Source organism: Myotis brandtii, unplaced genomic scaffold (genome assembly GCF_000412655.1).
Source record: "Myotis brandtii unplaced genomic scaffold, ASM41265v1 scaffold517, whole genome shotgun sequence".
Taxonomy (NCBI): Eukaryota; Metazoa; Chordata; class Mammalia; order Chiroptera; family Vespertilionidae; genus Myotis; species Myotis brandtii.
In genome coordinates this window covers 1,796,326-1,808,895 of record NW_005369706.1, presented here as the reverse complement: position 1 = coordinate 1,808,895, position 12,570 = coordinate 1,796,326, and the positions used below count along the sequence as shown (strand labels likewise).

At 45.5% G+C, this 12,570-nt stretch overlaps 1 protein-coding gene across 2 annotated transcripts in view; it reads left to right on the top strand.

Annotated features, from left to right (window-relative positions):
* PFKM (phosphofructokinase, muscle) overlaps positions 1-12,570 on the top strand; it is a 39,228-nt gene that overhangs the window by 16,455 nt on the left and 10,203 nt on the right. For both annotated transcript variants that reach the window (XM_005877378.2, XM_005877377.2), the window contains exons 2-10: positions 1,515-1,607; positions 7,294-7,367; positions 8,179-8,256; positions 9,596-9,785; positions 10,008-10,173; positions 11,147-11,191; positions 11,630-11,738; positions 11,853-11,948; positions 12,189-12,281. In XM_005877378.2, the coding sequence (XP_005877440.1) occupies positions 1,523-1,607; positions 7,294-7,367; positions 8,179-8,256; positions 9,596-9,785; positions 10,008-10,173; positions 11,147-11,191; positions 11,630-11,738; positions 11,853-11,948; positions 12,189-12,281 (936 nt within the window). In that variant the 5' untranslated portion in view covers positions 1,515-1,522. The remainder of the gene's footprint in view (positions 1-1,514; positions 1,608-7,293; positions 7,368-8,178; positions 8,257-9,595; positions 9,786-10,007; positions 10,174-11,146; positions 11,192-11,629; positions 11,739-11,852; positions 11,949-12,188; positions 12,282-12,570) is intronic.

Sequence of the window (12,570 nt, the reverse complement as noted above, 5' to 3'; positions counted from 1 at the left end):
CACCCACTGTTCATGTGAGTGATTCTTCTCTCCACTGAGGCCTCAGAGGCCTATCACCTTCCATGGAGGTTTATTTTGTGTCTCTAATAGAGTGGACAAGGGAAACACAAGGAGAGGGAGACCAGCTATTGTGGTAGGCAATTCAGATGGGAAGAGGCAGTGAGGATAGAAGAGACTGGAGTGATAATAAGAAGGGAGAATAGCCCTAGCCGGTTTGGCTCAGTAGATTCTGGTCAAGGGCACGTACCTTGGTTGCAGGCGCCCTCCCCCCTCCCCACCCTCCGGCTCAGGCCCTGGTCAGGGTTCGTGCAGGAGGCAACCAGTCGATGTGTTTCTCTCACATCAATGTTTCTCTCTGACTTTCCCTCCCTCTTCCACTCTCTCTAAAAATCAATGGAAAAATATCCTCAGATGGGGATTAACAACAAAAAAAAAAAAAGAAGGGAGAATAATAGGATTTGGTAACTTTTGATTCTGAGAGTAAGGAGGAAATAAATTTTAAAATATAAGATTTGAGCCTGGATAACTGGGAGAATGATGATTCCATTGGCATTTTATGGACACAAAAGTATGTCTTATGTGTTCCTTTGAGAGAGATGAGCCCCAAAGACAAAAATATGAAGGTGCTCACATGTTGTGTGCACATATCTGAGTATGTGTGACAGTGATTTTGTGTTATTCTTCTCCTTTGATTGTATGTAGTGTGAGGGGCAAGGGCTGAAGACAAAGGATCAAGAGATGTTCAGGAGGTGAAGAGCCTGAGGGGGATTGGAAAAACCATAGAAAGCCCCTAACTATGTGATGACGGGAGAAGATGTGACTTTGGGTGGTGGGCACATGGTGCAATATACAGATCTTGTAGCATAGAAACCCTCACCTGAAACGTGTATGTTCATGTTGACCCATGTCACCCCAATAAATGTAATAAATAAATATTTAAAAAATAATAGTAAAAAGTAAGTCCCTAACCATTCCTTAGCCTGACATTGTTAACATGCCCAAGCTCTAATGCACCTTTAAACCTTAAAGTCCAGTTTCCACTTAGCCCAATTCCATAACACCCAGCCCTAATCTTAACCATAATCCAACCTATCTTCGTTTTTCTGCTTTCGCTTTGCTGGGTCTCATCTGATTCCTATGCTCTGCAACAGCCCTTCCCTTCATTAAAAGGAAGGATCCCTAAGGCTAACTTAACTTTCTCCTTCCTTTTTCATTTCTGCCCAGTCAATTGCTCTTCTCCTTGACCTTTGCTTATTCTACAAATAGGCTGCAATTGGCAGGATCAGCCAGGACTTTTGTGGTCTCGGGCTTGATGACTGTGACATTTCAGCTTGTCACTCTGGGGGTGTGTGCCTCTCTTTTGGAAGAAGTTCAAGCTCTCAGGGCTGCAAAGCCCAGACTCCGTTTAGTGAGAGAGCCTGACTGAAGTGGCTCTGTCCAGTCTAACAGCCACTTCCAGAGCTCATAGCACCTTGGTCCAGCTGTGTCTTAACTGATCTCTATTTGCATTCTAGACTGGATCATGACCCATGAAGAGCATCATGCAGCCAGAACCCTGGGGGTCGGCAAAGCCATCGCCGTGTTAACCTCTGGTGGAGATGCCCAAGGTAAGGAGGAGGGCCCTGCTTGGTTAGAGACAAAAACATGGCTGATGGGCCCCCTTGAGCTTCTTGACTCCCCTTAGCCTGTAGAATGAACTATCCTCCTGTTACAGATTCACACTGGAATCCTGGGTTTTCCTAAAAATCCCTCAGCTGCTTTGGATTTTATTTTCTCTACTTTTATTTACCTAAATCTTCGTAAAACTTCTTTCCAAATTTCTCTGAAGATGTGGTCCATTTTGGTCCTTTGATACCTAAAAGACTGGTGTTGTCTCAAAGAACATTGGAAAGAAAGGGACTGATAATATAAAGCGATTGAGGAGGCAGTAAATAGATTCACTTCAAGTACCGTGGGAATGTTGGGAAAAGGAGGAGACCCAGAATTGGTATTTGGTGGGCTCCAGCTAGAGCTTCAGGATTAACTCTGATGTCTACAGAATTCCTGCACTGACCAGGGTCAGGCACCTCACTCTTACAGCACATGTCCTTCTACGAGGCAGAGTTCTGCTCCATTCTCTGTTTTCTCTGGCCTTCCTCCCCTTCCATCCCTTTAGCCCTTGAACACACAGAACAGCAGCAGTCATTCAGTGCAGATCCATGGTGGGGGTGGGCAGTGGGCAGAAAGCCAGAGGGAACCCATTTCTGAGTTACGTATAAGAAAAATCAGGAATATGGAAAATGAAGTGGGAGATAGGGGATGTGTGATTTATTTTACTTTTTCCCCTCCTTTGATGATCTTGTATATTCTAACTTAATACGTTGAAGAGAGGCAGAATCTCTTTGAAAGGGACACCAGGACACGGAGACTGTGATGAGAAAGAGAAAGAAAGAGATTTCAGCTAGTGTCCCCTTCCTCCACACCACTCTCCCTAGGCTTTCCGAGACTTTGTGGTAAGCACGCACTTTGTATAGAGCCCTGTCTCATATGTTGTAAAGAAGGTGATTTCCTTTGGGAACAGTTTAATGAGAAAAGATGTCATACATTACTAGAACGCCTATGTAGGACACATAAGTAGCAATTATCAAGTGGGCTTAACCCAGTAGACTCCACTTATACAATGAAAAGATAGGATTAACCAGGGGAAACTTCACAGAGAAGATAGATTTCAAGAAACTGAACTCTTCATTCAGCTAAAGTGCTTAGAACAGTGCCTGGTACATAGTAAGTACTCAATAAATGTATTACTAAGTAAATAAAGTGAATAATTGAGCATCTGCCGTGTGCCAAGCAGGATGCTAAGCACTAAGGCTACATTAATGAAGAAGTCACACATTGTCTTTGCGCAATGGTCCTTCTTATTAGTGTGCTAGACTTTAAGCATCTTTTTAAACTAACATTTATTTAATTATAGTTGGATATATATATTATGAATAGGAGAATGCTAGAATGAGGAAGCTGAGGAAAGGGGGCACAGAAGCCCGAGTTTAGGAATAGTGGGGAGATTAGAATGCAGAGCCCAAGTTGAGGCTGTAGAGACTGTTGACTTGGCTCCTGCCGCTTCACTCTTCTCTCCTGGAAAGAATCCTGTGCCAGTACTGAGCTCTTCAACATAAACTTTGAGTGTTGATCCTAAAACTTGGGTAGGATGGCCTGTGGAATGGGTCAGACTATAGGAAATGAGGACCTGGTAAAAGTCCCAAGTGAGTCACACAGAGTTGTGACATTATGAAAAAGAAGATCTCTCTGGAAAGGGAAAGAGGTAAGAGGGAAAAAAAGGCTTAGGATTTGACGTGGGTCTAAGAGCAACAGAGCCCTTTTGGCATCTGCTCCTGAGCAGACCCTCCTGTTTTAGAGATGACCATCCCCTGTGTACTGTGTGAAGGGAAGGGTCATCTTCTATGAAGGCAGGGGCTGTTGACAGGCTGATTTCCAGAAGGCCCACCAAGGACAAGGCCCATGGGATTCTATGACAGAATCAGTGTACCCAAGGAGATATCTCACTGCGAGTCCACATACTAGTAACATCACGGGTGCATAGCAGTAGGCACTAAGAGTGGTAGAGGAAAATTCTAGGAAGGCGAGGAAGCAAAGCAGAAAAGTCACAGTAGAGCTGAGAGGTCCCGACTGATTCAGATACAGAGGTGGCCTGCCCAGGGATAAGTTTAATGGTGCCTGTTCTGAGGAAGGCGAGGAAGCAAAGCAGAAAAGTCACAGTAGAGCTGAGAGGTCCCGACTGAAGGAGTAGCTCAGATACAGAGGCAGCCTGCCCAGGGATAAGTTTAACGGTGCCTGTTCTCTCAGGGAGAGAGCACAGAAGTGTGTTTCCCCTGGAGGCTAGGGTCACATGGGAAAGTGAGGTTGGGCTCTGTAAAATCCATGGAAGTCATAGCTTTGTCATTCCCTGAGCCTTAGCAAAGCTAGTAACCTCTTAAAGTAGAAGAGTAGCCAGGAGTGAGGAGACATCCTGAGCTCAAAAGTTGGGATGGTTAGATACCAAATCCTAATTCTCTTCCTAGCCCTGCCCCTCTAAACCATGCCACAGTTGGCCGTAGGAAATCAGCATGTTCTGTCGGAAAGGACCTCAGTCATCTGCTCTAGCCCTCTGTCTTCAGACCGGCAGTCCATTTAATTAATTTATTTTATTATTATTATATTTTTTAATCCTCACCTGAGGAATAAGGATATTTTTTTTCATTTATTTCTAGAGAAAGTGGAAGGAAGGGGTGGGAAGGGGGGGAAGAGAGAGAGAGAAGAGAGAGAGAGAAACATGAAGTAAGAGAGACACATCAATTGGTTGCCTCCTGCTTGTGTCCCGCCCAGGGCTGGGGATTGAACCTGCAACCGAGGTACATGCCCTTGACTGGGAATTGAACCCAAGATCCTTCAGCCTGTGGGCCAATGCTCTAACCACTGAGCAACCAGCCAGGGCCAGGCAGTTCATTTAAATGCATGTTCATTCTATTTTTACATGTTTACAAGAGCAGGGATTCTATTATCTCTCTGATTGCTATTCTAGGAGTTATAATTTTCAGTGACATATTCATCAGAAAGAGTAATTCACATCTAACAGACATTTAGTCCTCTTATTTGGAGTTAAATAATTTTTCTCTTATTCAAAGTTCAGTTAAGGTAGAAAGAAACATTTTAGTTTCCACTTTAAAAAAGATAGTAATCAAGTCATATATTAGTTTTATTTCTATCTTGTAAAGAACCATCACTCATAGTTCTTCTTCCCAAAGCCTCTTTCCAGCAGGCTGTAATTGGAGACTCTAAAAAGTTGCATGCTTCTGACGTTCTCTAGAGCCCCTCCTAGCTGTACCCAGAATACCCCCTGGATGCTGCCTGCAATCTTATCCTTCATCTTGCTTCTAATAGGTCAGACAGCTGCTCATAGAGAGCTATTTAGGACAGCATGGAACAGCCAAGGGGAGCCTGGCCAGAACTGACCTGGGGCCAGACTAGGCCAATGAGTTTGGATAGCAGAGTCCAAAGAATTACTGGGACTCTCTGGTATAAACTATCTATACATCCTGGTCTGTGATTTCTAGGGAACTAGGAGTTTTAGACACAGGTCCAGGGACACAAAGAGGGTCCTAAACCTTGATTTCTAAGAAAACACTCAGCTATCCCGTTTAGAAGCAGGAAAGATGATCTCTAGAGGTTGGTAGGGTTGAGGTAAGAAGAAGGCAGAGGGAGGAGAGAAGAGAAAGAATCTTCTTTTCTTGTGGGATTTTTCTTCTGCTCAATGGACTTGGATATTTTGTACCCACCATCTGTTGTTTCCTTTACACTTAAAACCTTTTACTTATTTATTTATTTTTAAATATATTTTTATTGATTTCAGAGAGGAAGGGAGAGGGAGAGAGAGATAGAAACATCACTGTAGAGAGAGAATCATTAATTGGCTGCCTCCTGCACACCCCTACTGGGGATTGAGCCCACAACCCCGGCATGTGCCCTGACGGGTAATCAAACCCTGACCTCCTCGTTCATAGATCGACGCTCAACCACTGAGCCACACTAGCCGGGCACACACAGGCTTTTCTTAAAGCTTCTGAGAAGCCCCCTCTCTTCACAGACTTTTCAGTTTTGATTCCTTCAATTTGAGGTTGTTAACTCAGACCTCTAGCCTTCATGGGGCTTTGCCTCAGTGATGTCATAAATAAGCTTTGATATCAGTGCTCACCAATGACCTCTTGTTGGCATGCCCAACCTTGCGGTTGTTAATTTTAATTATCAGAAGCATTCGACACTGTTCCCACGTCTTAAAACTGTCCCCTATGGCTTCGAAGACATTGCTAAGCCCTGGTCTCCTTTTATCGTTCTGGTTGCTCCTTGGAGTTTCCTTCATGGATTCCTCATCCCCTGCCCATTCCTTCAATGTTGCTTTTCCTCAGGGTTTCTTTCCTTGCCCTTTTCCCTTCTAATTCTTCATATTCTCTTGAGACAGTCTCTTCCAAGTTCACATGCTGTCCCACAGGAACTCAACTCAAAATATGAGTGTGTCATCCCCACCCCATCTCCCCAAATCAAAACCTGCCTCTGCTCAGTTAACTGCACGACAATTTACCCTTTGTGAAAGTCAGTCATGGGCATTTCCTCATCTTCCACAAAACTTGGAAATCTAATCACATTGCTGATTAGATATAAATCCTATTGCTTCTGTTTCTGAGTGTCTCCTGTCCAGTATCTCTGTTTTGCAACAAATGTCACTCTCGCAGTCTAGAACCTCGTCATTTTTTTTTGTCTAGGCTATCTGATGGCCATCTAATCCTAGTGATTTCTTTTTCAGTCTGTCCTCCACATTGCCAAAGCCATATTCTGATATGTCAATCTCATCCTATCCCTCTACTGTCATGGTGCTTCAATGATTCTCCATAGTCTGTAACTTTATTTTTTGGTCACAGATTCTCTTAAGAATCAAATGAAAGTTGTGGACCCTTTCTTTTTCAGTCTGTCCTCCACATTGCCAAAGCCATCTCTGATATGTCCATCTCATCCTATCCCTCTACTGTCACGGTGCTTCAATCATTCTCCAGAGCCTGTAACTTTATTTTTTGGTCACAGATCCTTTTAAGAATCAAATGAAAGCTGTGGACCTTCTCCCAAAAGAAGTGCCCATGCCCGCAAAAGCATTACCCATGGATCCTTAGTCAAACACTGGCCTACAGAATGAAGGCCACTTTCTCATACACAGGTGCCTGCCCACCTGTGCAGCTTCATCGCTCACCACTTCCTATTTTATATTTTATTCTTTATAATTCTGAATTACCTAAGGTTATTCATTGAAACTCGCCTTTATTTGTGTTATTCTCCCTGCCTGGAACATTTCCCCCCAAATTGTCTACCTGACAAAAAGGTTAAATGGGAAATTATCCTTTAGGTCTCAGCACAAATGGTCTTTTCTATACAGCCTTCCCAGACTTCCTCCTAGCAGCTGAAATGCCCCTTCTCCTTGTTCCCACTGCACTTTGTACAAATCTCCTTCATAGGGACCCATATTGTCACCATATTATAATTCTTCACAGGTCTTGAGGACCATTACCAAGCACTTTATCTCTAGTGATTCTTTCTCATTATTGATGTTTCTATCTCTCTCTCTCCCTCTCCCTTCCTCTCTGAAATCAATAAAATATATAAAACAAAATAAAATACAATAAAATAGGGAAAAGAACTGTCTCCTATCTTGGATTCCAGGGCTGCTTTTCTTAGGAGTAACCTCTTTCTCACTTCTTTCTTTTCTCCTTGCAGGAATGAATGCTGCTGTCAGGGCTGTGGTCCGAGTTGGTATCTTTACTGGTGCCCGTGTCTTCTTTGTCCATGAGGTTGGTTCTCTACTTTGTTCTCCATTTCTTTTTTTGCTATATGCTTAACCTGTTCCTTTCCTCTCCCCACTTTCTCTTTCCTTACCTCCCAGTTACATTGCTGTGTCTGATTTGTCTTGGCTCCCTCCCCACTCTCAGCCTCAGTAATGATGGTAGGACCCAGGGATCTGTGGATTGGGTCCTCATGTTGCCTGTTCAGTTTAAAGGAAGAAGAACCTGTCTTCCCTCCACCTCCCTCCAAAACAGAGAGAGAAGCTGAAATGAGTTAGCATTTCACAGCAAATTGAGTATATCCAGAGATAGAGCCGTAGGAGGAAAGAGTCTCACTAGATTTCTGTAGTTTGCCCAACTTTCTGAGGTTCCAATTCCTCTTTGTTTCCCTTCCTTTTGTTTCCTCTTGTTCTTTGTCACTCTTCTTTAGGTAAGGTCTAGCTGTCTTCTCTTAAATTTAATAGCTTCTTGTCTTTTCAAGTCATATTCCTCTCCCTCCCTCCAACATCCCCTTTTCTTTTCCTCCACTGTTACCAAAACCATCTGTTATCTAGTTCCCCTGGGAAGCGGATTAGAGGAAATGGGATGAGCCAAGAACAAGAGGAATTAAGATTAAGTATTGGGAAGGACATAAAAAATGGGAGAAACTAGAAGAGGGTATTGAAAAAGTTGGACTATGTTGGTCTCACAAGTATCCAGGAATCTGTAATGGGAGCAGGTGACTTCATTCTCTGAGAACCTCTTCCCAGGTTCCTGTCTTGATCCTGGGAGTTTAAGGGGAAGCCTAGCAGAGACTGAATGGGTCTAATGTGCCCCACAGGGTTATCAAGGCCTGGTGGATGGTGGCGAGAACATCAGGGAAGCCACCTGGGAGAGCGTTTCGATGATGCTTCAGCTGGTACGTTCTAGAAGACGTTTGTCCCATGTTTTGTCCTTGTTTCACCCCATGCTGCTTTGGGCTCATGGTTTCCCCAGTTCCCTGCCATGTGGTGTGATGGGAAGGGACTCAGTGACAAGGTAGGGGCTATGCTTGCCCTTTACTCTTTGCATTTGAAAGTATCACCCTGGTTTCCTAAAGTGGGATAGAGAGTGGGGATGTGATCATAGGACAGTTTGCTCTGTATATAAAGGTCATAGGCAATACTTGGGGACCTGGCATGTAAGCAAGACCTGCTCTGGGGTCACGGGGAAGGTCTGGCCCTGAAAATAACCTTACCAGAGGACTAGAGCCAGAGCCAGAAGTAAGGCTGAAATATGCTAGTCCTCATGTGATGGGATGAGGTGGACTGAAACCAGACCATTTAAGGGAGGGAGGAACCCAGAGAGCCTTTCAGAGTTAAAGTCAACCAACCAAACAAACGAAAAACTAAAAATACCCCGATCATATCCATAACCCTTTGCCTTTAAGTCATTCTTTAAGTTACTATATACTCATTTTCTGATTTACTGAAAAATTTACAAATTATATTTATATCTCCATCCTTTGCCTCAATCCTTTACCACACCATGGAAAGAAATTTAATGTGCAGGGCGTAGTGACGGTTCTAGGCAAGTGATGGTGCCTGCCATAATGTGGTCTGGGAATGAGCCAGAAGTCTCCATCAGTGCCCCAAAGTTCTGGATATCAGGAGCTTGTATGATTTTTGAAAATAAGTGTATTTACCTCTTGGGGTATCTGTAAACCCCTGGAAATTTAAGGCTTTCTATATTCCAAAGCTATTTTTCCTGTGAATACCTGGGTATTGCGGTTCTTTCCACTAGCACCATAGATCCCACAGAGCGAAGGGAAAAGACTGGCAGTGCCAGGTTACAATTAGAACTCCCAGTGTGGTGGAGAGAGGAGAATACTACCAAGCACATTGAGATGATGCAATCCTTAATGTCAGGCCAGTAGGGAGAATTTCCAAAGGGTGGAGATTATTTCAAAAGCCAGCAGACATCTATGTATTCTCTTTGAGGAAAATCATGTTGATAACAAGGCCTTCAAACAAATGGGTTGACCTTAGCAGCCTTCCAAGAGGTGTAGCAGAAAGTAGGAATGATGCTGTGACATCCCCGCCAGCGTTGTTGCCCTTTCCTTTCAAAGAAACAAATGACTCTTAAAGATGTCAGGAAACTTCCCAGGGACCACATGGTTATGTCAGCCCATCACAGAGTTGGAATAGGGGAATCTGAGCATGTTGAGCCCAAATTTGGCTGTGTCATCTGGTGAGCTGACTTCTCCCTCTTCCCCAAAGGGAGGCACAGTGATTGGCAGTGCCCGGTGCAAGGACTTTCGGGAACGAGAGGGACGACTCCGAGCTGCCCACAACCTGGTGAAGCGTGGGATCACCAATCTGTGTGTCATTGGGGGTGATGGCAGCCTCACTGGAGCTGACACCTTCCGTTCTGAGTGGAGTGGCTTGTTGAGTGACCTCCAGAAAGAGGGTGAGACATTGTTCTCATTGGTATTGTTTGTGCGTGCACACACACACCCCTTCCCTTCCCTTGGGGAAAGTCGTTACCTAGACAAAATGGGCCGTCTTTGCCCTCCTTTTTCTGCCGTAGCTTACAATTCCCACTAGCTCCAGTTCCCTCTCTCTCTGGTCATCTGCTCTTTGGCATGCCGGGCACCTCACCCAGGGCTCCTGGTTTGCTTTCCATTGTCAGGTAAGATCACAGCTGAGGAAGCAAAGAAGTCTAGCTACCTGAACATCGTGGGTCTGGTTGGATCAATTGACAATGACTTTTGCGGCACCGATATGACCATTGGCACTGACTCTGCCCTGCACCGGATCATCGAGATTGTAGATGCCATCACTACTACTGCTCAGAGGTAAGGGGCTGGGGGTGGGCAATGTAGGAGGTTGGCAGCTGGGACAGGCTAAGAGCTCCGAGCTAGAGAAGGTGGAGTGTTTGAGCTATGGTGAACTATAATGACTAGTTTCCTGAGGCTAGAACACATTTTTAACTAGGAATTATCCCTAGAGCATTGAAATTGCACTGCTCTCGAAATGCTGCAAGATTTGCCTCCTCCCTCTGTCTAGCCCACTGTCCAAACATGTAGCTCGGAGGTCTTTATACCTCTTGAGTCTCCCACATAATTAGTGTCTAGACTGAGGTGAATCCAGGGAGCCCAAAACCTGAGCCGCCCTTTCCAACCACATCATAGAGATTGTAGAGGCCATTACCACCACTGCTCAGTGGTTAGGGGGCTTGGAGGCAGTGTGGGAGAATGAGAGGGCGAAGGGTAACAGTTTATCCCAGGGGAATCCTAGAGGATTCCAGGTTAGTCAAGTCCTCTCTTATTCCCTTCTTTTCCCTTTCTCTCCTTTTCCTGAGCCCCATCCTTTCTGGAACAGAGCCTTAGTACTGACACCTTTTTTAAAAAAAAAAAATTATATATATTATTGATTTCAGAGAGGAAGGGAGAGAGATAGAGAGAAACATCAATGATGAGAGAGAACCATTGGTTGGCTGCCTCCTGCACGTCCTCTACTGCAGGGGATCGAGCTCGCAACCCAGGCATGTGCCCTTGGCCGGAATTGAACCTGAGACCCTTTAGTCTGCATGCCGACACTCTATCCACTGGGCAGTACTGACACCTTTTACTGCTGTGTTCTCTTAGGCCTAGGAAGGACACCTGTGGCTAAAGTGTTTCCCGTAGGTCTTCCTGTTCTCTCAGGAAACCTGCTGGAAGGCCTAGCAGCATAAATACATCTTCCAAAGGGGTTACTTGGTCTAAAAATGGGTACAGCTGATCTTGACCATAGGGACACTTGGACAGTGTAAGTGTCTATCTCTTGCAGCCACCAGAGAACGTTTGTGCTAGAGGTGATGGGCCGGCACTGTGGGTAAGATCCCCATCTTGACTCGTTTATTCCATGGACCCAGCACTAGCCCTTTCCTTCTCCCTGTGGAGTCCAGAGAGGCCTCCAGTGGTACAGACCTGGAGGTGCACACGCGCCCCTTTCCCTGTCCCCACTGCACCTCCCATGCATACCTACACATGCATGAGTGTACATGTGTGCACGTGCACAGGCACACGCAGTGTGAAAGAACAGGCAGTGCTCTGAAATGGAAGCCACTGTGGGAGGTGAGCATGAATAGAAAGTGCCCTGCAGGGGCAGAATCTATTGAGAAGCTGTCTTAAGGGTTACCCTCACCCCAAGAATGAAACTGAGGATCCTCAGTGCTTTCACCAACTATGGGGACTGGCGAACCTGTTGGGTACAGGGGAGGCTATCTGTGGAGCGTAGCTCCTAGGGTGATGCCTCTGGTTCTCATCTCAGATACCTCGCCCTTGTCACCTCTCTCTCCTGTGGCGCCGACTGGGTTTTTATTCCTGAATGTCCACCAGATGATGACTGGGAGGAGCACCTTTGTCGCCGGCTCAGCGAGGTACTGGCACTATTTCTTTGCCCTTAAAAAATAAAATTCCTCACCCTGTTTCACTGATGTTCCGTTTCCCCTCCATCGGTTTCACCCACCATTTCCCTCTTTGTGCTTGACCAGACAAGGACCCGTGGTTCTCGTCTGAACATCATCATTGTGGCTGAGGGCGCGATTGACAAGCATGGGAAACCAATCACCTCAGAAGACGTCAAGAACGTTAGTATGCATGAAGTCAGAGATGTCTCGAACACCTTACCCACCCCGGGCCCATTCCCTAATGATTTCTGAGTCTCTCCTTAATCCTTCTGCACATCTCTCCCAGGGTTCTTGCCCCCTGGTTTCCTCCCACCAGGAATCATTATAAGATAAGAAGATAAGCTGTCCATGCTTTATCTACGTCTCTTCTTTCTTTGACTCTGTATATCCCTTTCTCTGTTCCTCTCTTGGTCTCTTCAGCTGGTGGTAAAGCGTCTGGGATACGACACCCGGGTCACTGTCTTGGGGCATGTGCAGCGGGGTGGGACACCGTCAGCCTTTGACCGCATCCTGGTAAGTCCTGGGGCTTGGTGGCCCTCCTGCCTTAGAACCCTCAGCTTGCTGTCCTTCGCCTGCAGGACTGGACCTCACCAGCACAGGGCCTTAAACCACTGGTCACGCTGTCCCGCCACCAGCCTCTGCAGTGGCTGGACCCATTCCCTTACACTTGGGAGTTCTCTTCTGTTGCAAAAAATGATGGGAAACTATATGCTCCCCAATGGTGAGGTCTCCTATCTTAGAGCTACGAGCATCAGTGCAGTTGTTAAGATCTAATCTAACCTCAGACACTCAGTTTGAACCC